This window comes from Leptodactylus fuscus, chromosome 4 (assembly GCF_031893055.1).
Source record: "Leptodactylus fuscus isolate aLepFus1 chromosome 4, aLepFus1.hap2, whole genome shotgun sequence".
Lineage (NCBI taxonomy): Eukaryota > Metazoa > Chordata > Amphibia > Anura > Leptodactylidae > Leptodactylus > Leptodactylus fuscus.
Genome location: NC_134268.1, coordinates 184048613 through 184071653, shown reverse-complemented (window position 1 = coordinate 184071653; position 23041 = coordinate 184048613). Strand labels below are relative to the sequence as shown.

The following is a 23041-nucleotide window of genomic DNA, read 5'->3' as shown; positions in this document are numbered from 1 at the left end:
AAGCGGATCTCCCGAACGGAAATTGAACGTAGATGTGAACCGGGCCTTATCCTGTAGATAGGGCATTAAGTCCTGTTCGCGGGGAGACCTTTTAACGTATTGGTCAACTGATAGAGTACATCCCTGATATTATTAGTCTGCAGCATGCTATAGTATCTTTGACATGGCTGCCGCTGGAGCAAAGGGACAAGTTACGCTCGGTATTATCAGCTAAAAGATATTGAAGTCATTGGTTCCCAGTAAGCTATACATAGGTTTCACTTCATTCATATTCTTCTTTAGCCTATAGCATAGCATATTCTTCATAGTCTATAGCCTTTAAGCAGAATACAGTGAGGTAAGGCTTTAAAGCAAGGGATCTAATGGAGAAAAGCTGGCAATGAATATTCAGGAAAATCAATGACCATGAACATAACGAAACAGCTAATCCTAGATGTAATAACACAAATAACATTAAATTCTACTTCATGGTCCCAGCTCACGAATCCCCAAGCACCAGTATGTTGGAACACGTATTGAACTGAGTGGGGTGTAATATGTATACACATTACTGCCCCCACCCAAGTCCACGAGTTAGGTTGTTCAGAGGTCTTATTACACTACCAACCGATGTAGGCCCATGAGCTAGTATGTCAGAAATGTAATAAACCAAGACTTTAAGTGCTCAAAAGAGAAAAAAAATAAAATCATATTTAACATGCAAACTAAACATATGCACTTGTTGTCTATGTGTACATACAAATCCATAACTACAACTTCAGCTAGTACAAACCTAAAAGAACAGCTTTATACAATGCACCAAAATATATACAAAAGTTGAAGTTTTATTACCATAGTCGAGTGACTGAGATTTGATTTCAGGTCTATGAAAATAAATATTGTATTTGTGTGGAGCTATGTCTAATAACGTTGTCTATTTCACAAATGATACTTAGATTTGCTGAACGTTGCAATAATTAAAATAACAATATGAGTGTATATATATTGTATATACATAAATACATACACACACTCAGTCACACACACGCTGTCACAAGTGCCAAGGGTTCTGACACTGCCATATAAATATACTTATTTAGGAAACCAACAAGCAAATACGCATCTTGTCATTTGCATCATCTGACAAAGTCGTGGATGGCATTTTTTTTAAAGGGGCTGTATAATTTTTGGCGAAGGGCCTTTAATGGGTTAAAAATTATATATATATAAATAAAATTTTAGTGTGATGGGGACTTCACAGACCCCTCCCACTACTCCCATTGCTATGCTTACCAAGTTGCTACTTTCCGCTACTTCCTGGTTCAGACTTAACACACAGGAAGTGGCTGCTCAGCCAATCACTGGCTAAGGCTGGTCACCAGTGGTTGGCTGAGTGGGCATATTCTGTGTGCAGAATCGGGAACAGGAAGTAGACTAGTGGTGGGGGATCTGGCAAGCATTAAAATGGGAGCAGTTGGGAGACTGTTGAGAAGAGTATACATATATATCATTTATATATCTATATATATAAATAATTTCTTAGCCCACTCTAAGCCCTATTCCAAAAAGCTTTTCCCTCTGGATAACCACTTTTGACTAGAATTCCCCATCCTTGATTTTTGTGCACTTATGTTGGCTTTAATAAAGGTGACCCCATCCCACCTCCCCCAAAGAAAAAAAAAAAAAAAAAAAGCACAACACAAACTCATGAAGCAGTTCTAAGCACGTCTCCTGCCAGTTTAACCAGAAACGTGATACTGATCATAAACAAAACTGTGGGTTTTTTTTCAGAAATTTTTACATATGGCTCTTGGATGCCCCATTACCTTCCATGAATAAAAAAAAAAAAATAAAAATAAAAAAAATAATAGCCATTACCTGTTAAAATGCTTTGAAAACCAAACATACATATACAGGATATACTGTATGTTATAAAGGAAATTTATCAGATTTACATTAGTTGTGCTTCTAGAAACTGCAATTATTTGCAAAGATTTTTGGGGAGTTGTTAAGCAAAAATTTTACAATGCTGCACAATGAAGTAATCTTTACATTATGTCATAAATGCCTATGACTTTACACACTCTTCCAATTGAGCCTGCAGCCATTCCTCTTTATATGAATTCTGTATATGGTGTACACGGATACTACCAAACCATAGCCCCAAAAAAAAAAAAAAAAATTCAATTAAAAAAAAAAAAAAAAAAAATTAATACCATGGAATGTGGAAAGAACCGACTGCAGCAGCTAGTTCTTGGTGATCGGTGGATATGTACAAAAGGTTACATAAGAAACAGCATATTCAATGTCAGGTAGCATCAAACTATATGCAGCTTGCATAATTTTTTTTTAACATTACATCTATATAAATAAGATTTTTCTGAAAATTTTGTTTAAATATCAGATCTCCATACAAAATTACTTCTTTGTAAAGGTAACTGCGGACTAACTTTTGCTACCATAAATACAAACTGATTGTATGGCCATTTACAAACAGAGTTTGTAATATATTCGTGGCCCTGAGTCGATCGCCGGTCATTTAATTATATGGTTCATCGTGAAACCTCAGTTTCTTGAAGATGAATGAAAACGCATTAGTACGTGAAGGCTTTTTACAAAATGTAGAATACACGACGCAGATAAAATATCTTAGCTTTCTATTGCCTAATAATAGAAAATGGATATAATTCACAGCTTCATCTGCATTCGCGTCATCCCCTTCCCATCCTCGGAATATTTAAAGGAACATAATCATGATTTACCACCGATAGGCATTCTACAGAATAGATCTCAATTCTGTAAATTCTTATATTTAAGTGCAGGAAAAAGAAAAAAAAAAAAAAGTGCTTTTGACAAATGTTCAAAATTCATCTATGTTTGTGGAAACAGTTGGGGTGGCTGGATTTGAATCTTGAGAAATGGCTGCAACGGTGACGATTCTTGGGGAGCCGAGGACCCCAGTGACAGACGCATCCAGGTCTCCTGAGGTTACAATAGCCAGGGCCGTTCCGCCTCCCTTTTTGTTTTGGTGGGTTTTCACATGTTTGGAGAGATGGTCGCTCCTCATGAATCTCTTTGAACATTCTGGACACTCGAAACGTTTTTCACCTAAAAGTTATATATAAAAATAAAAAATACAGTGTCACGGTCATGAGAAGTGAAGGCAGCTAAAGATACCAAAGAAATGTGAAGGTAGCAGAGGTGGGAGTGTGGAAAACATATAAAAAGAAGAAGTGCGTGTGTAGTGTATGTGGAGATAGAGCTGTGTGTGTAGCAAAGGCTTGTGTGAAAGAAGAAGCAGAACAGAGGCAGTATACAGCTAAAAAAGCAGAATAGAAGCCAAAAATAGCTGACTTTTATTATGTGAATGAGACTAAGTGTTCTAAGCCAATCTGGCACTAAAGGAGTAAAGATACACAGTCCAGTCATATTAATGTGAGCACCGCCTAATTTTGACGTCAATGTTAAATAACCAATCGCAGAAGGCACGTGTCATCAGCCACCTGGGTGCACTCATTGTGGAAGGCACGATGGATCAACACAAGTATGCATCTATCCTTGCGGACCATGTTCACCACTACATGCAAAATGTTTTTCCTCAGGATGATGGCATCTACCAGCAGGACAATGCAATGTGTCATAAAGCTCGCAGTGTACGTGTGTGGTTTGAGGAGCACGAGGATGAGTTTACTGTACTCCCTTGGCCAGAAAATTCCCGGGACTTGAACCCAATTGAGAATCAGTGGGACCACCTCGATCGGGTTGTTCGCGCCATGGATGCTCAACCGCGTAACCTAGAGCAGCTGGCCACGGCACTGGTGTTGGCATGGCTCAACATCCCAGTGAACATCATCACAACATCCCCTCTCTTCCTGCACGTCTCAACGCCATCCCGTGGCTACTAAGAATGGACAGGATGGCCATATGTAGTCACACATACGAAGCCCTTTACAGGAGATCGGCTGTTTTCAGACCTCCACTAGAAATTAAATGTGGCCATGGAGAGTGGGTCGCTGACCACTGTTCATGACATAGATACAGGTCTCTGAGTTGGAACCTGCATCTAAAATGTTTATGACTTATGAAGTGGCTATGCCATAAAAGTAAATGAGAAAACCCCATTAAGGGATAAGTCTTTATCATGGACCATATGTACTGTCCTTTTGCTGAAGCAGTTCAGTCTTCAAAAGTCCAGGTGTCCATCGACTTACTGCCCGAGACATTTTTAAAGTTTCTTATATTTGTCTCCACTACTGATGTATGTAAAGCTTATGGAAATTTAGTGACAATTTAAATCTGCATCTATAGGACATTAAAAGTCTTTGTAGTTACCATTTGGGAAGAATACACCAACAGCTCACATAGCCCTTAAAGGGATTATCCAGTTTTAATTTATTATTTTTAAAACCCATGTCCTATTCCCAGGCAGTTGTTAGTACTGCAGAGGTTGTAAGCCCCATTCAGATGAATAAAACAGTAATAAAAATTTCTGCAACAAATCTGCTGCATGTGAATTTACCTTCTATAAAAGACCTTATCAGAAGAACCTAGTAACATCGTACCTGTGTGCGTTCTTCTATGTCGCTGTAACTCATCGCTCCTGGTGAATCTTTTTCCGCAAAATATCCAGTTGCATACAAAAGGTCTTTCTCCAGTATGCCAGCGAAGATGTGCTCTCAGATGGGATGTCTTCCCATAGACTTTTCCACAACCTTCGATATGACAGATGTGCTGCTTCTTTTTCCCAGGCTCACTGCTGCCTCTAATAAATACACATATGTGGATCCATTAATATAAAAAAAGTCTTTAACTTTGGAACTTTACAGAGAAAGAAGCTTTCAAAGTCTCAGAGTCACCATTCACGGTCATGCTAACAATATATTACACTACTAATGCTAGATGGGAAGAATATGCAAATCTGACTTCCATGATGTAATTAGGAAGATAGAGCCTCAGTTATGCAGCCCAATAGGTGGCGATCCCTTTAACATCATGCCCTACCTTCTCAGAGGCCTTTGTTTGCAGTGATGTTGGGATTTTACCAGGTAGTCTCTCAGCCAAGGACAGCTGTTTCGATGTTATTGCATCTCGTCAGCTTGGCGCAGAGAGGACTGACCTGGCAGAGGTGAGAGGCTTCTAGACAGGGTTGGGGGGGATATCGGCTTTCCCGTTCTGTGCCCCAGGTGAAGAGCTCGGTGCCAATACCGTAGCTCTTCACAGTCAGTCAGGAACGCCCTTCCTCACAGCAGCGCCTATAGCGCTGTACTGTGAGAGCGGTGAGAAACGCCCCCCCCCCAATAGTTCTCGTCCATAGACTCCTGCTCAGCGTCATCACTGACTGTCACAAACGCCCTTCTGACAGTGAAGAACTACGGTACAGTTACCGATAACTCTTCTTCACCAGGGGCACAGAACAGGAAAGCCCGTTCGGGAAAACTGTCGGCTTTCTAGTGGTATACAAAACCACATGTGCCCCAGATGGTGAAAGGTCCTCTTCAAGTCTGTGTTTTAGATGATTTTTTTGCATCCGATAAACATATCTGCTAAACGTATGTAAAAAACAAAAAACAAAACAAGTTCTGAGCCTTAGTTTTTAATACATGTCACTAATTTAGTTGAGCACATGTGACACTTCCCTTCTTCTGATAGCTGTTTTATGATATAATGTATTTCAGATGAAATGACAACTCTTCAGAATCTTTACTTTAAACTATATGTTACACTCTCTCCGTTATTCCTTTTAGAAATTTAGGGTTGTGGAGTCAGAAGGCCCAACTTGGATTACTCTAATTTTCTACAACTCAATTTTGGTTTTGACTCCTTCATAAATGGCTGACAGCCATGAGACGGAAGCGGTAAGGATCCTCTAATTCATAAAAAAAATTCTTAAAGGAAATATACAATAAACTATGAATCTAATTATATACTATTAATTATTGTAGAAATAAAAATAATGATTTTATTTTGAAGCCAGAGTCAGTAGCTTTTTTCCCGAATGAATAAATTCACAATAATTTCTACCAGTTGGGCGTGTGTCCCTTTTACGGTTGTAACATTACCAGAATTACCTTACCCATAATATTTCATGATACCTAAACATGCAGAGGTGTAGTTAAAGGTGCACAGACCCAGATGAACAGGCTCAACTTGGGCCCAGGTACTCAGTACCGCACCCCAAATCCTACCTGCTTCAGCCTGCAGAATAAAAAAAAAAAAATCAGTGTGGGGGAAGGAGGGCTGTCAAAGGTATACGGCCCGATCAGAATAGCAGATTCTATTTACACCTTCTGCATTACTTATGTGTCAGCTGATTTCTGGGAATTCCTCATTAGGCCAAGACTAAACATGGCTGTGATGCGGTCAGGATGTAGCGGAAACTCATGTGACCAGGTCAGCTGCCACCGATTCCTATTACACCATGAAGAACGTCTTGTTTAATGATTGATCGCTGCTAATGACTGTATGGTTTGGTGGGTACATGTCCATGTGTTTTTCAGCTGCCATTGAGGGATATATAAATGGATATTATGTGTATATATATATATATATATATATATATATATATATATATATATACACACACATACACACACACACACACACCGCCTGGACCATAAGAACTTTCCCTGAAGGAGGAGAGCATGTTACAGTTGGTGAATGTGTTATAACACCTATGGACTGAGTGACACTGACTAGATACTGAAACACTAAATTGCAAACACACATCAGTGTACAATAAGGGAGGTGACAGCTTTCTATGCATTAGAGAGTCATTATAGCCATCAGCAGCCAAGCCCAGGGAATAAGCATCTGAAGCAGCATCAAACATGGGCGCTCAATCTCTATAGATTAGGAAATGGTAGATAACTAAGAGGCAATAGTTCACACATGAAAAAAGCTAGCTGATTTTGTCACTGATTTTTCAGCGTCACTTTTTTTGGACACTGTTTTTTTTGCATTGGACGCTGTTTTTGACACTGTTTTTGACGCTTTTTCGGTCGCTGTTTTTTTTTAAGCTTTTTTTTTTGCACTACAAAAAAGTACATGATAAAAAAACGCTAGCGGTTTCAGTCGCTGTTTTTGCCAAAACAGCTGCAAAAATAAGCGACCAAAAACCGCTAGCGGTTTTTTTCAGCACCCCATAGACTCCAATTCATTTTTTCAGGCGTTAAACGCCTGAAGAAAGGTCATGTCGCTTCTTTTTCTGCTAGCAAAAAAAGCTAGCAATAGAAAAAGCTAGCAGAAAAAAAAAAAGCTAGCAATTCACATAGGGCTACATTTTATGGAGGCTGATTTGGCCGCAAAATCAGCTGTCAAAATCAGCGTCCATGTCCCCATGTGACGTTCACATCTCAGGCAGAATGTCCATTGGAAACCACCGAAAATCAGCAGAGAGAAAAGTCCTGCATGGAGGACTCTTTCAATTTCAGTTTGAAAACGGCAGACAACCGTGTGGACCCCAATCATAGTCAATGGGGTCCTCAGGTCTCTGTGTGTAACTGCTGTTTTAGTGGTCTGGCATTCTCTCCATCGTTCGGTTTCCTGGTGGAACATTGGAGACCACAATGAACCTAGCGTTGTACAAAACCTCATCACCAGCCATGGGTGTGCCTCATATATGATGGGGCGCATTGCCCACCGGGTAGTGCGCCTGGAGGGAAAGCTATGCCAGCTCAAAGCTGGTAACTTTCACCTCTATGAGTAGCTCTAAGAAGAAGAGCAAATATGAATGCTGGGAGTTGTAGTTCTTTTACAGCTGATTGCCTACCCTATTCTTACACACCAACAATGACTACTCAGAGCTGCCAGTACCAGATTATAGAGACACACCCCTTTGACAATATGTGTGGCTTAACCTAGTTGTCAATTTTAGTAAAAGAAAAAAAAAATTATATGAGGAATAAAAGAGGGAGCGACAATACAGAGTTATAAGAAAAGATGTTCCAGAGTTATTTTATGGGGAATATGAGTATTTACTAAAACAGTGTCCTCTGTAAACATATATACCCTTTTACAGGTCATTGCATGAAGCAGCCACCTTGTACGGCACATATTTATAAAGCGGCTCTGCCAGCTTACTTACAAAATGAAATTTCCTCTTGCATGTCCTGCAGCAGCAAAATGAAATGAAGCGTATCTACCATCTTTAGTTAAGTATGAAACCTTCCCTGTATCACTGATTCTCTGCACAGTTCACGACCGGCTTGTGCTTTAATATACTTTATATATAGTTTTGGCACCCCATAGAAGTGAATGAAGTTGTGGTCAAGCAAGTGCACTGATGCTCCATTGATAAGAAGGCCTTAGGGCAGGGGTCCTCAAACTACGGCTCTGTGGGCCACATGCGGCCTGCCGAGGACATCTCTCCGGCCCCCTCGGCAGGGGTACACCAATAATGAAGCTCCTAGGGCCGTGATGACGAACCTATAGCACGCGGTACAGAATTCCCCATTAGTGAGCAATCCCTTCTTTCAGCTGTATGTGCAAATGCAGTAAGGATCCTGCCTGTAGTCATCAATGCAACAGGCCAAGTGTTGTCAGTATGGAAGACACGTCCTCACCTACAGGATGAATGTTTCCGCCTGTGGATGAGGAGGTGTCGTCCACATGGATTGCAAAGATGGAAGACCAGCACCTGTGGAACATTTATGGCAAATCCCATGAAAAGGCCACAAAAGTCTTAAATTAGATTACTGCTTCAAAAAGGTGACGGATGAACAACTATCCCCATGTAATACATGAATGAGCGTAACTGCTCTTACAGAAGTGCTTTGTTCTGGCTCTGAATGTATTGAATATAGCCTACCTAAGGTACAGAAATAGCTGTGTGTATTCTGAAATCGATACATAGCAGGCGTGAATGGAAAGCAGCCTTCATTTCCTACATGGAAGAAAAAAATTAAAAAACAAAACAGCTGTCCCCATTCAGATACCGCTGTCACTAGATCCGCTTCACCTGCAACAAGCAGTTTGTGAGAAGGGGGCGTGGGCAGAGGCGGAGGGGGGGGGGGGTAGAGTTTCACATCTGTACATCTGCACGTTCTACGAGTGAAACTGAGGAAACACAAGCAGTGGTCGGCTAGATCAGAAGCAGCGATACAAGAAGCAGATCACATGTAGTTAGGGTTTCAGATAAAGGGACACTCACTAGGTTAAATACACAGGGACACTTCCAGTATAAAACATGGATTATTTTTAAAAAAGCAGATCTTTGTGTATGTTGTTAGTAGCAACAGAACTGTGAGGAAAAAAAAAAGATTTTGAAAGGGGCTCTATCATTGGGAAAAGTCATTTTTAACTAATCACATCCTTGCATGTGTGTGAGTGAGCTGGGAGATGAGTCAGCAGCAGCCTGTGCTGTACACACACATAGAAGAGAATAGCAGAGGGTGCATGATGAGACTTCCAGGGTGCACGGTGGAAGCTAATTAGCATATGGATAAAAACGGGCTCATTTAAAAACTACTGAGGCGATGAGCATACAAAAGGTAGGTGTGGAATAGCCTTTCTAAAACCTATGCAAGTATGTGCTTAGTTAAAAATGACTTTTCCCAATGATAGAGCCCCTTTAATTCAAGGCTGATATCCTCTAAGATGGCCCTTACAGGGGTTTCACCATTAGTGACACATATACTGTGGCCCCCCAGCGATCAGAATAACAAGGGTCCAAAATTCCCCCACATCCACCCTATGATAGAAATGGCAGTGCCCTTGCACAACCAACACTCTATTCATATCTGTGGGGAAACCGGAGATTGCAAGAAGTCAACACAGCGCCGGTCACAAAAGTGCACTGGTGCTTCCTTCACAGGGAGGATGTCGGGGGATTTTTGGACCCCAATCTCGTGATTGTTGTATGTCCCTGATCTGTCAGCTTATTTCTATTGTTGACCTATCCACAGCACAGGTTATCAACATCAATAAATGATCGGTTGGGGGGGGGGGGGGGATGGGGGGACTGATACCCAGGACCTCCACTCTATTAAAATGAATCATACCATATGATATGATATGCATCATATCGGTAAAATAATAAAAAAGACCATGATGGAGATTTACACAATACAATGGCATGTACCAAACAGTTTTTGAAAACTAATCAGGTTTTTTTTTCACATGGAATCTTATTTCGAAAACGCGTAGTAATCCATTGTTTTTTCCAAGTTATGTCCTGCCCTATCTTACCATGGTTTCAGTGCTGCAAAAAGTGTTGAAACCGTGGCATGTGGCGAAATACATATTAACCCCATTGACTGAGGTAACTGGCATGCCAGCCTTTGGCAGTAGGTGTTGCACTAACCTGACGTTCACAGAGTATTTAGGTCATGTGAAGAAACCCTAAAATGGGTCATAATGTAGCACAATTTATGTAAGATACTGGAGGACATACACAACAATGAAGCTAGGTATGACCTTCATATGTGTACTGTTAACTCTAGAATGGTACCTACCTCCCTTCTCCTTCCCTACAATTGGGACATGAACATGCAACTCTTCGCAATCTCTTTCCTGTCTGCACCTCTTGATCTGATGATGGTTGGGACTGTTGAAGCTGCACTTGTGTTATCTGGTCAGGACTGACCGCACCGATGGTTGCATTAGCAAGGCCACCTACTGCGACCGTCACGGGTGCTATGGTGGCTTGCTGGACTTTCACGCCTTCTGCTCCTTGCTGTTGACCTGATGCAGCAAAATCAAAACACAATGTAAAAAAGGCTGAATATACAAAACTATGTAAAACAGAATGCCAGGGCCAATACAGAGTTCCTATTTTGGTTCAACCTTCTAACCTCCTTTTTTTTTTGCTTGTCATCTTCTAATAGACATGAAAACAATGTTGTCACAAAAATGGCTGGCCAAGGTAATGCAAGATGGCAGGATATAAGTCCAGGAGTACATGAAGGGTCACATTGCAATACTAGGTTTGTCCTGTAGAGGCCACTGCAGGAGGAATGACTGACTGGCTCTGGATTTCGATGACAAAACTAGTTGTTTAGGGAGCTAGACCTGGGGTGCTCACTGCTTGTCCCAGCAATGGCATTTTGAGAAGGGATGATCTCCGATGAGACAACCCCTTTAATGAGTCACCATTTGTTTAATTTTTTGTGACACCATCTATTGTCAGCAGGGGATGCAATGATGGGTCAGGGCGTTACTGTAGTGTCCCACTGGGAGCACAACAAAATGTACATAGTCTAAGGGTATGTACAGCTCTGGAAAAAATTAAAAGATCACTGCAAAATTTTCAGTTTCCCTGATTTTCCTCTTCATTGGTATATTTGAGTAAAATGTACATTGTTCTTTTATTATATAAGTTACTGCCAACAAGTCGCCGAAATTCAAAGCAAAAAAATTTGTATTTATTTGCAGCAAATGAGAAATCGTTAAAATAATAAAAAGAAACAGCGCTGTCAGGCCTCAAATAATACAAAGCAATCAAGATCATATTCATTTAGAAACAACAATACCAATATTTAGGGTTGAGCGATCATGTTCGGAAAAGATCAGATTCTGATCGGCGATCGAGAAAATTTCACGATCGGAATTCCAAACACGATCTTTTTAAGTGGGATCGAGATCGGTGATTATTTCCCACAATGCTTTGCTACTGGCCAAGCATTGTGGAAAAAGCTAATAATGTTAGCCGTCACACTGAGTATACGCTCCGCTCATTCTGTGTGGAGCGTATACTCAGTGTCAAGGCTCTGCTGCGGTTCCATAGGAATGAATGGAAGCAGCCGACACACAGCCTTAACCCCCTGCGTGCCGTCTGCCTCCATTCATTCTAATGGGAGACTAGCTAACATCTCTAGTAGCTACTTACCTGCAGAGATGGCTGGTCTGGTGCCTGGTGTTCTCGTTGTTCTTCGCCTCACTGCCCCCGCCTCCCAGGTTAGTGCTTAAAGAGCTAGGAAGAAGGCGGGGCTTGTGGCTTAGGAGAGTGTGGGCGGGTACAGGGCAGGGAGATGTGACATCTCCCCTCCCATTACCCGCCCACACTGTCCTAACCTGGGGGGCAGGGGGCAATGAGGCGAAGAAAAATGAGAGCACTGGGCACCGGACCAGCCATCTCTGCAGATAAGTGGACACCAGGGGGGACTAAGTAGCCAGAGGATTAAAATAAATCCTCTGGCTACTTAGTGATTAAAAAAAATAAAAAAATAATAAAAAAAAATCACTACACAGCGTGGAGTCTAACAATTAAAGCTTTCGATTGTTAGATTCCATGCTGTATAGTGAATAGGATTCTTTTTAAAATCCGATCTCCGATTAGTAAAAAAAATCCCATTGACTTGCATTGGGATCGGAATTGGGATCGAGATCAGGTTCGAATGAAAAATGATCGGAAATCAGATTTCAAAATCGATCCTGAAAAGTCAAGATCGGCTCAACCCTACTAACATTGTAACTAAGGAAGAGATCAGAAATCAATATTTCGTGGAATAACCAGGATTTTTAATCCCAGCTTTCATGTGTCTTGGCTTTCCACCAGTCTCTCACTGCTTTTGGGTGACCTTATGCCACTCCTGGCACAAAAATGTAAGCAGCTCTTCTTTGTTTGTTAGCTTGTGACTATCCATCTTCCTCTTGATTACTTCCCAGAGGTTTTCAATGGGGTTCGGGTCTGGAGATTGGGCTGGCCATGACAGGGTCTTGATGTGGTGGTCTTTTATCCACACATTGATTGACCTAGCTGTGGCATGGTGCATTGTCCTCAGAGTTGGGGAACATTGCCTGAGCAGAAGGAAGCCTTTCATCAATGAGAAGCAAAGGAGAGCCAAGCTGAAGTTTGTCAAAGACCATAAGGATTGGACCATCAAGGACTGGAGTAAGGTCATCTTTTCTGAGGAGTCTAATGTTCAGCTTTACCCAACACTCGTCATCTAAATGGTTAGACGGAGACCTGGAGAGGCGTACAAGCCACAGTGTCTTGCACCCGCTGTGAAATTTGGTGGAGGATCTGGTGAGACTTCAGTGAGGCTGAAATTGGGCAGGTTAATCTTTGTGAAGGACGTGTGACTCAAGACGCACACAAGGTTATTCTGGAAAACCACTTGCTTCCTTCTGCTCAGGCAATGTTCTCCAACTCTGAGGACTGGTTTTTCCACTGTGGCTATTATTTAAGGTATATATTCACCTTGATGTTATATATTCCTTACCATTTGTCCTTGAGTATTTGTATTTACTACGAGTCTTCCGATTTTTTGATGCTACATTGCACACACAGTTTGGGTGTGGATGTCTTTTCTGTGATTTTTGATATTGTGGTTCTCCACACTTGTTGCGCATTATTTGCCTCTTTTGTACCATTATTCCGTTTATAATATACTTGCTCATTGTCACCTGTGAATGTAAACTACTGCAGTTTCATTTACACTAGGTCTACATGAACTGATGGAGGGTTGAGAGTTGTACCAAAACTCTCAAGCAAGGTTGTGTTCTCCTTGCCATAAAAAAATAGAAAATTTGTCAAAGGAAAAAAAAAAAAAAAAAGAAATATTTTGAGAGCATTAAGGCCAGAATATCCATACCAAGTTGTTCCTCTGTGTAGCCCGAGATGCCTGTCATGTTAGCGAATGCTCACCTGAGCAAAAGTGACCATGACTGGTCGAAGCCCCTGATGGACAGGGCTCTAAACTCCGCATCTCAACGCGTTAGACAGCTGCTTTATACAGCTAGGGCTTTACAGAGACAGTGTAGTAAAACCACATTTTCTGGTTGAAAAAAAAAAAAAAAAAAAGTTGTCAGATGTCAGGGACTTTTTGTGGTGCAATTTTACTCCAACGTACAAGATGTGGAGTCCTGGCCCAAGGGCTGTCACTGATGTAACATGCCAAATGACCAATTGTCCCCTGCTACGTCTGCACATACAGCAGGTCTAGATCACAATCAGTAACTACATTGTAACATTAATGAAAATACTAAATTGCAACTGCAACATGACAAGTAATAGGATTTTTGTTTGCTTTTAAAACAAATAAAATAAAAAATACTGCTTTGTGACATCAAATTCTGACCCAGAATTTTGCTTTTTTTTCTCCATCTAAGACACTGTGTGAAGTGTTGTTTCTTTTAGGGAAGGGGGGGGGAGCTATAGTGTTTATTGGTACCATTTGGAGGTATATACGACTTTTTGTTGCAAGCTAACCAAAACCAGCAACTCTGGCTTCGCCATTTTATTTCATGGACGACATTTATTATGTAAAAAATAAATAACATAACATTTAATATATATATATTTTTTACGGATGGGACAATTCATGTTTAACAATTTGTATGTATTTTTTTTTTTTATATCATAGATGGTAAAAAAAAGTGAGCATTTTTAGTCTTTAATACCCATAATTCTATAAATAACCATTTTTATGACTTTAAAAAAAAAAAAAATAATAATATGTTACTAAAAAAAAAATATTATCTGAGATTTTAATATCCAATCCAATGTACTGGAGCTTCAGCGGCATGTTCCTATTAAAGGTCTGGGTGACTAGTAGATAGAGAAAGCCTACCCCTCCTACCGTCAGATGCCATGGCATTTTCAGGGTTAAATTTGTGTGACTCCTGAAAACTGCTGGCGGGTGACCGATGTAAAACACAGCTCCTGAGCCTACGCCATTATTGAAGTAGCGCACATCTGCCATACATATACAGCGAATGTCTCTGCAATTTGAATTTGTTTGGAGTACAGTCATTGGATGCAGTTTTTACAGACGTGACATCAGTCTGACATATTTTATTGTTAAGAACTGCGGGGGCAACTACTTTTTTTTCAAACTAATAGCAAATCATGCAAATCAGCATGCAGGTATCAACTGCACCTGAACTGCAATGTGTGACTATACCATAAGAGCAGGTGTGTCGCTATAGAGCAGAAGTCAGCAACCTTTGGCACATCAGCTGCTGTGAAACTACAACTCCCAACACACTCCACTCACTTCCATGGTTTTTCCAAGACCAGCAGAGCAAGTACGAATGCTGGGAGTTGTAGTTTTACAACAGCTGGAGTGACGAAGGTTGCCTACCCCTTCTATAGACTGTTGCAGAGATAGTGGTCCCATTACAGATTTTACAATGGGGCCCAGGATCTCCAAGTTATGCTTCTGCCTAAGTGTATTACGGTACTTTATGCAGACAATTTACCTGGATGTATGTAGGGAGATCACACAGATTTCCTGAAGATGCAAAATGCTCCTGGATCTCCCTAATAACACAGTCACGTTCAGGGTCTAAGCTAAGTTTTGCAGAACAATATATATTTAGTACCTTATACCCACTGAAAGTCTGTAGTATGCACAAAGTTGCAACAACAACATACAGAATGTATTCAGATTTAATTCAACGTGTGGGTTTTTAACCCTTTCACATACCTCCGACACTCGTAATCGTGACTGGCACTCCTTGTACCTGGACTCCGGCGGCACCGATATTTGCAACGCTTACTGTCTGCAGATTAGGCACAGATGTAAAGTGGGCAGCGTTGAGCGTGATCGGAGTGCCAGCTACTGTAACTGGTGCAATCTGTGCAATCGTTGTCCCGCTGCTTGTGGACACGGGGGTTATGGTTAACTGCTGCGGTAAGCCGGCGTTCTGGACCTGTAAGTTCTGAAGACTCTGAATATTCTGAACCTGCACGGTCTGCCAGCTGATCTGACCTGATGGGGTTAATGTCGGGGCCCTTATGAGAACCTGGGTTGGGCTTAACGCCTGGAGCTGAACGTTTTGCAGCTGTTGCTGCTGCAGAGTTTGTATGGTCTGTCCTGACTGAAGCTGAAATGACTGTTGTGGTATGGCTTGTATTATCTGCTGCTGAGGCTGTTGGATTTGGATTTGCTGTAAGACGGGCTGTCCTACAATCTGCACCTGCTGCAAGGAATTGGACTGTTCGGACACATTCTGGAGCCCATTGGCCTGCAGCTGACTGCTGCTCTGGCTCTCGGTCTCTGTGACAGAGGATGGGGATTCTTCTGTGGCACGCTCACCACTTGCTGTTGTGCTGGTGAACTGGCCTGTTTCAGCCGAGCTGACAAGTGTATCGCTGCTAGTCAGAGTCGTAGACACCGTGGTCGTACAGGTTGAGGATGTGGAGGAGGAGGGAGATTCGGGCATGGTACTGACAGAGGAAGTTGTGATGGGTGTGGACACCAGCTGATTTCCATTGCTAACTCCACCATCAGTGGGCTGAACGATCTGTGCTGAACTTCCTCCGGCAGATACACTATTTATCACTGGCAGGGCTAGAGTCACTCCTCCTATGTTTATGGGTAAGGTTGTCACTACTTGCGGCGCCCCAGGAATGGTCTGCAGCTGTAATGGTATTGACACTCCAGGACGGATCTGCACTGGAACAGTCTGATTTGCTAAGTTTTGCGCAATAATATTTCCAGATGTTGTCCTGTTTCCAGCCGTGATAATGGCTTGATTATTACCAGCAGGAATAAACTGTATTTGACCTTGTAGATCTTGCAGTGCAGTGGCATTGCCAGGGCTGATCTGAATGTGCTGGCCTTCGACAGTCTGAATCTGAGGGATGACCTGGTATTGTACATTTCCTCCAGGAGTCTGGACTTGGATGACCTGGAACTGTCCTGGGGCAGCAGCAGAACTGCTTGGTTTGGATTTTGTAGGTGATGCATTCTCGCTGGTACTATTCGATGAGGCTGCTGTACTGGCAGCGATGGAAATTCCTTGTTGTGCTATGCCGCTTTCTTTAGAAACAGGGGGTGCCGCAGCCACAATCTGCCAAGCGCTGCCAGCCAATTGAGTGGTCACCAATTCCAGTTGCTGTGGTTGGTTCTGAAGCTGCACTAAACCTTGGCTGGGGTCTATGATAATCTGCTGCTGTCCCGCACTTTGGTTTTCCCCTGTAGTTCCTATTTTACTGCAGGTTGCGGCTAGCAAAGCCAAGGGGGAGGGTTGCGAGTCCTAGTCAAAAAGAAAGTGGGAGGATTTAGCAAGGGTGCATGACCATCAGTCAGCTCTAACATCAGATCTTTGACAGGAAGTGGTCGCATTCTCAGAAACGTCTTCTGCCCTTATAACTGTTTCTGCAAACTCGCAAGTGCAGGAAGCCAGCGGCGTGCAAATATTTGCTTAAAAAAGTAAACTACTAGGAAGAGCTTATTTACCAATTTAAGATGCAAACTCTCAGAATACGTTGAAATGCATCTATCCTAACTTAAGAGAGTCTGAAAGCTATCTGTACATACATGGCCAGATGTCTCAGCAACAGTTACTGTCCATGAGACCCCTGACCACAGCGGTGCCATTTGCATTAAAATATCAGTCTTTCTTTTTTTTCTGGAAGAACTGATGGATTTTTTACATTATACAGAAATTAAAGGGATTCTCTCATAGTAAACACTTGCCACTGAGCTATCTACAGAAAAGGTGTCTGATTGATGGGGGTCCCACCAAAGGACCCCGCACCAGTCATGACAATGGAGGTAAATTCAGTGTCCCCATTTGGGTGAAATGGTCATGCATAGGCAATGCTATTCAATTAACCATTATTTATTAAACTGATCACAAAATCAAAGCATGGCTGGGGTCACATAGCCGCTGAACTTGGTTATCTCCATCAATCCTACAGACTCTTGCGTGCACCACCGTTGCTTCATTGAAATGCAGGACCCATTTCTTGTGACCAGTGGAAGGCTCAACAGCTAGAGTGATCAGACACTTCTCACCCATCTTGTGAACCCATTATGGTGGGACAACCCCTTTAAGTAGAGATGAGCGAACACTGTTCGGATCAGCTGTTCCGAACAGCACGCTCCCATAGAAATGAATGGAAGTAGCCGGCACGCGGGGGATTAAGCGACCGGCCGCCGGTAAAGTGTACGTGCCAGGTGCTTCCATTCATTTCTATGGGAGTGTGCTGTTTGGAACGGCTGATCCGAACAGTGTTCGCTCATCTCTACCTTTTAAGGCATCGTTCACATCAGCATTTGTATTCCGTCTGAGGGAGTCTGCATAAGGACCCCCTGAACGGACTACCGAACGCAAATGCAAGCAGTGTGCCAGTGAAAGCACACAGATCCCTATAGACTATAATGGGGTTCATGCGTTTGCTGCCAGATATCCGCAGGGATCATGTAGACAAGAAAGTAGTACAAAATCTACTTTCCTGTCAGCATGATTTGTACGGGAAGCGTGCGGCAAGCGCACGGACCCCATTGTAATCTATGGGGTCTGTGTGCTTTCACTGCACAACGCTTGCAGTTATGTTCGGGAGTCCGTTTGGGGGGGGGGGGGTCCCATGTGAACTCCCTGAATGGAATACCGAAAGCAGATGTGAATGAAGGGTAAGGGGGCATTCTTATGTTGGCGCAACTGCATGTGGTGGCAAACAATTGCATGATAAAGCTGGTAAACAGAAGTATTTACTGCCTAACCATGCAATCATTGGCCTTTGCATGTGGGCGGGTGTTGACCACATTTGGCTGCTGCCTAACAATATGATGCCTCCTCTCGTTTCTGATAGCTTAATAACACCACTTGCACAACCACATCATCTACCTGTGGGGTATATTCACACATGGCAGATTTGTTACTGAAATTCCAGTCACAGAAATTTGTGTTGATGACAAGCACAGATGGCAGGCACATGAATTTCTGCAAATTCCAGTCAGAAAATAAGAGATTTGCAGTATTTTCTGCAGCAAACCTGATGCATATGAAATATGGCCATTATTGCAAGCTGTACAAGGTCAACAATGGCCCAAATCTGCATCCTCTTTAGGATTTTTATTTTTTTAATACACTGAGACCGTATTGCATTTTTTGCCATACTTATGAAAGTATCTAAAAGAACAACTATCTTTGTTGCCCATTGATGTGCTGCTTTGTTATATGGGCAACATCTTTTTTTTTTTTTAAAACCAAAAGCTTAGAATGGTATAAAATAACTCAAAAGCACTCTCGTTCCCTGTCTCTGTATCCTGGTTCCACCGATGTTTTGATGCCGACATGTGACCAGCGCAGCCAATCACAGGCTGCAGCAATGATATAGCGGTGACTGTTGCAGCGGTCACATGTCCATGCTGAAACATCAGCAGTACTGCCAGCTTACTCCATTTTCTTACATTATATCATTTTAAGTTTTTGATAAAAAATTGAATGGGCTGGACAATGCCGTCAACCTTTTAGGGTCCATTCACATGGAGGAAAATGGTGAGGAATTTGGTGTGGAATTTTCCACGCTGAAAAAAAACCCTCCCATTGACTTCAATGGGTGCTGCTAGATTTTTTTTCCACTAGCTGAAAAAAAAGCTAGTGGAACCCATTGAAATCAATGGGAGGCTTTATTTTCATCGTGGAAAATTTCACACCAAATTCCTCCGTGTGAATGGACCCTTAAAGTGTTATATTGAAAGACAGGAATCCATTGCTGTCCTTACAAAGCTTCTTAAACTTATGACCTGATACTCTGATGAAATCTGGTCTGCAAGCTGAGATATCAAGGACCATTACTTTGTCAGTTATGTATTTGGCAATATACATTGTAGCAACATCTGTGATGCAATGTCACCACCTACATATATACTAATATATGAAGGGTATACGAAAAAATACACCACAGCTACCTGTAGCGGTGGACATTGGAAGGCAAATTTCCAAACTGTGCTCGGATAAAGGAATAGTGATGTCCCATCCTTAAGATGGAATGGAATTGGTCCTGGAGATGCCGACTGGATGTTGGGTGTGTTTCTTGGAGCCAGGATCCTCTAAGATACTGTCTGGCTTCCCTGCGACTCTACTGTACTAAAAAGATGATCACAGTATGGCACATAGGAGGTGCAAGGAAGCAGGGACTCCTAGCCTCATAGATACTGGCTCAGAGTTCAGTCCAGAAGTGCTGCTGATATCTGGTCTCTATTTCCCAGACCAAATTTATGCATGTGAAGATGGTCAAAGGATAGGCAAGAAGTATCGGATATGGGGAAGGAACTATGGTACTCCCACCGCTCAATAGTACAAAGGAGTTGTGATACACATTCTTAGAACAGCTCCATACACTGTGTGGTGGCCAGGAAAGGTACTGCAAGCTCAATTCCCTTTCAATTTATTACCAATGGCAATTCTTACGCCAATGTGACTATCCGGGAATCCATTAACGTGACCAACCAGAATTACCTATAGGCTATGGCCTCATAGTAATTATAGCACATGTAGGGGCTGATCACAAATCTACGTCATTCAGGAACTAGTAATGTGTGACATAACGCATGCAAATTTTCATTTTCATTTTCAATTTAACGCATGCAAGTTGTAATTATAGTAAATCCGGTGGACCAGAGCACCCACGCCCATCTAGATTCTTGCCCTGATCACTGTCTAAAAAAGTGGCAAGTAAGGCAATGTATGGAGTGGTTCTAGTGGTGCCGCAGGAGTCAGGACCCCGCCATTGTAATATTTATGGCCTATCCTAATATTTAATAGGTTAGATGTATGAAGCCACTTAGGGACATCTCTTCTATGCACATTACACCCTATAGGACATTTACCTGTGAACCAGAGCCTTTGCCTTTCTTCTTGCTTTCCGTCTCATTGGCTTTTCCTCCTTCGCTGGCCATGTCTTCCTCCGTCTGATCTGTAAGATAAGGGACACTGACATATGTCACCCACTTGAAGAAACAATAGATAAAGTTGCATTGATGGTAATGAAATGTGTGTGATCATCCTAAGCTTCCAGGTGCTGACAGACATATGCACTACTGTCATGTCCAGGTCCATGGTGGGGTGGGGGGCAACCTGTCTGCTAAGACCCCACCCCCCCTGCAATATTTGTAACCTGCAGACACATGCTGTAGTAAACCCGACCCCATGGCTGCTGTCACACCCCACAGGAGGAGGCTGTCACCGGGCTGGGGGTCTGGGAATAGGAGCTGATGAGGGAGGAGGGGGCCGGGGTCCTGGATGACAGGGGTGGGTGGGTGCAGGGGGCTGTTACGTACCGCTCATGCTGTATTATAATGCTAGTACTTATTCGTGGCACTGATAATCAGGAGGAAGGGAAGAGGCTAGGGGATGGGACGGGGGGTGGATAGAAAGGCCGGTCGCTGTGGCTGAGGGAGGCTGGATGCTGGAGGAGGAGGGATGGGGGGCCTGGCTCTCTCCCTGTACGAATGGCGGCGGTGGATGGCTGGCTGGCTGGCTGGAGAAGGGGGCTGTGGCGTACAAGCTCCGTCTCTCCCCGCAGCCGAGGCCCCTGATTGACAGCCCCGGAGAGGGGCCGGGCACAGAGCCGGGGCGGACACCCCCTTTACCTCCCACCCTCCCATCCCGCCACGGGATCCATCGCCTCCATCCAGCCCCTAAACCTCTCTCGTCTTGTGCGGCCTCCTCCCTGGGACCCTCCTCTCTCGCTTACCGCACGTCCTCCCCTGTGCTGCTGGTGCTGGCTACTCTCCCGGGCTGTCGGCCGCTGTCCCCGGCCCTGTGGCTGGAGGCTGCTGGGGGGGTCTGGGGGTTTATTCCGGGTGTCGCTGGAGCGATAATATTTATTTTATTATTTTCCAGCAGCTGCTGGCTCAGTCCCCTCCCCCGCTCCTCCTCCTCCCCACACATCCAGGGCGCGGGGCGGTAGTGGCGCAGGCTGTGCCCTCCCCCTCTCTCCACTGCTGGGCCTGAGAGGGGAGGGAGCCTGGCACAGCCGGGGGAGGGAAAAACTTAACCATCTCCTTCCCATGTGCTCTACTCTGACAGCAGTAAATACAAGGGCAGCAGTTGCCCATAGCAACCAATCAGCGGCCGGCTTTTATGTATTTAGGGAAGGTTAGACAATGAAAGAAGGGAATTGATTGGTTGCTGTGGCAGAGGCCTCACTTTCTACTACTTTTGCTATGTTGTCTCTACAAGTGTTTTGTTAATAAACAATAAAGTTTATTTAAGGCTCTGTTCACATTGCATTTATAGTCCATATTCAGCAATGCCAAACGAGAACATTAGGCCCCAATGACCTTATTTAGCACACTTTACAGCATGGAGCTGCCACACTTATGTTCTAAAGGTCTTGCACACAATCACAACTTATCACCTATATGGGGGATAAGTGTCAGATCTCTGGGGGTCCCAGTAGGAAAATGTCAGATCTCTGGGGGTCTCAATAGGAAAGTGTCAGATCTCTGGGGGTCCCAGTAGGAAAGTGTCAGATCTCTGGGGGTCTCAATAGGAAAGTGTCAGATCTCTGGGGGTCCCAGTAGGAAAGTGTCAGATCTCTGGGGGTCTCAATAGGAAAGTGTCAGATCTCTGGGGGTCCCAATTGGAAAGTGTCAGATCTCTGGGGGTCTCAATTGGAAAGTGTCAGATCTCTGGGGGTCTCAATTGGAAAGTGTCAGATCTCTGGGGGTCTCAATAGGAAAGTGTCAGATCTCTGGGGGTCCCAGTAGGATCTACAATACAGGGTGGTATACGGTTCTTAAAAATTGGAATCAATAAGTATCGTATACAGTGACATATATGAATGGAGTCTACGAGGTCTGTTTTGTGAGGGTTCAACATCATATTTTGAACAAATCTGTCATCCAGCTGGGTAACCCACAGCAGTCCCTTTGGCTTTTTCTTTACATAAGGACTATATGAACGGGGACCAAGGTCCATTCATTTTGGGATCCTAGCAAAACCAAGCATCTGCATAGGGACCAGTAGGTGAAAGGGGACCACTGTTACCTTAAGGCTAAGGCTCCACTTTGCAGAAACGCAGCTTTTTTCATTGCAGATTTTATTGTGTTTTTTTAAAGCAAAGGAAATAATGGCTAAAAAAGGAACGGGAAATACTGTATATAGGAAGCTTCTTATACTTCTACCTTCTGCTCAGTGCTATCTTTGTCCTTCTCGAGAGCCACTTCTGGGGTGACAACCATCAGCCATTGATACCATATCGCAGGCTGTAGTGACTAAACCGCAGTAATATGGAGTAGAGTTGTCATATTCTAGAAGAAGCATGTACTGTATAATACTGATCACTGCTACATTAACCACTTTACTTAGAATTGTGCAGTACAATATTTAATTTTACATCCAAGAATGGCATCACAAGTCTCAGTGAATATATATTCTG

General features: G+C 43.0%; 1 protein-coding gene across 2 annotated transcripts; it reads right to left on the bottom strand.

Moving 5' to 3' along the window:
- Nucleotides 1-2820: 2820 nt before the first annotated feature.
- SP4 (Sp4 transcription factor) lies at nt 2821-21476 on the bottom strand. 2 transcript variants are annotated; one of them, XM_075271492.1, is made up of 6 exons: nt 21353-21476; nt 20487-20572; nt 15348-16902; nt 10431-10659; nt 4542-4741; nt 2821-3087 (listed from the first exon to the last, which is right to left on the bottom strand). In XM_075271492.1, the coding sequence occupies exons 2-6, from the start codon at nt 20553-20555 to the stop codon at nt 2840-2842; spliced, it is 2301 nt and encodes a 766-aa protein (XP_075127593.1). In that variant the 5' UTR covers nt 20556-20572; nt 21353-21476; the 3' UTR covers nt 2821-2839. The 2 variants fall into 2 exon arrangements, with proteins under 2 accessions (XP_075127593.1, XP_075127592.1); XM_075271491.1 differs by lacking the exon at nt 21353-21476 and adding an exon at nt 20937-21191.
- Between the last annotated feature and the right edge of the window lie 1565 nt (nt 21477-23041).

Bases quoted from the DNA above. Each gene is read 5' to 3' on its own strand.
- SP4 (XM_075271491.1), bottom strand. The intron at 16,903-20,486 runs GTAAATGTCCTA...CTTTTTGACTAG, and splicing joins GCAAAGGCTCTGGTTCACAG to GACTCGCAACCCTCCCCCTT. The intron at 10,660-15,347 runs GTATGTGAAAGG...TTGCTGCATCAG, and splicing joins CACGATTACGAGTGTCGGAG to GTCAACAGCAAGGAGCAGAA.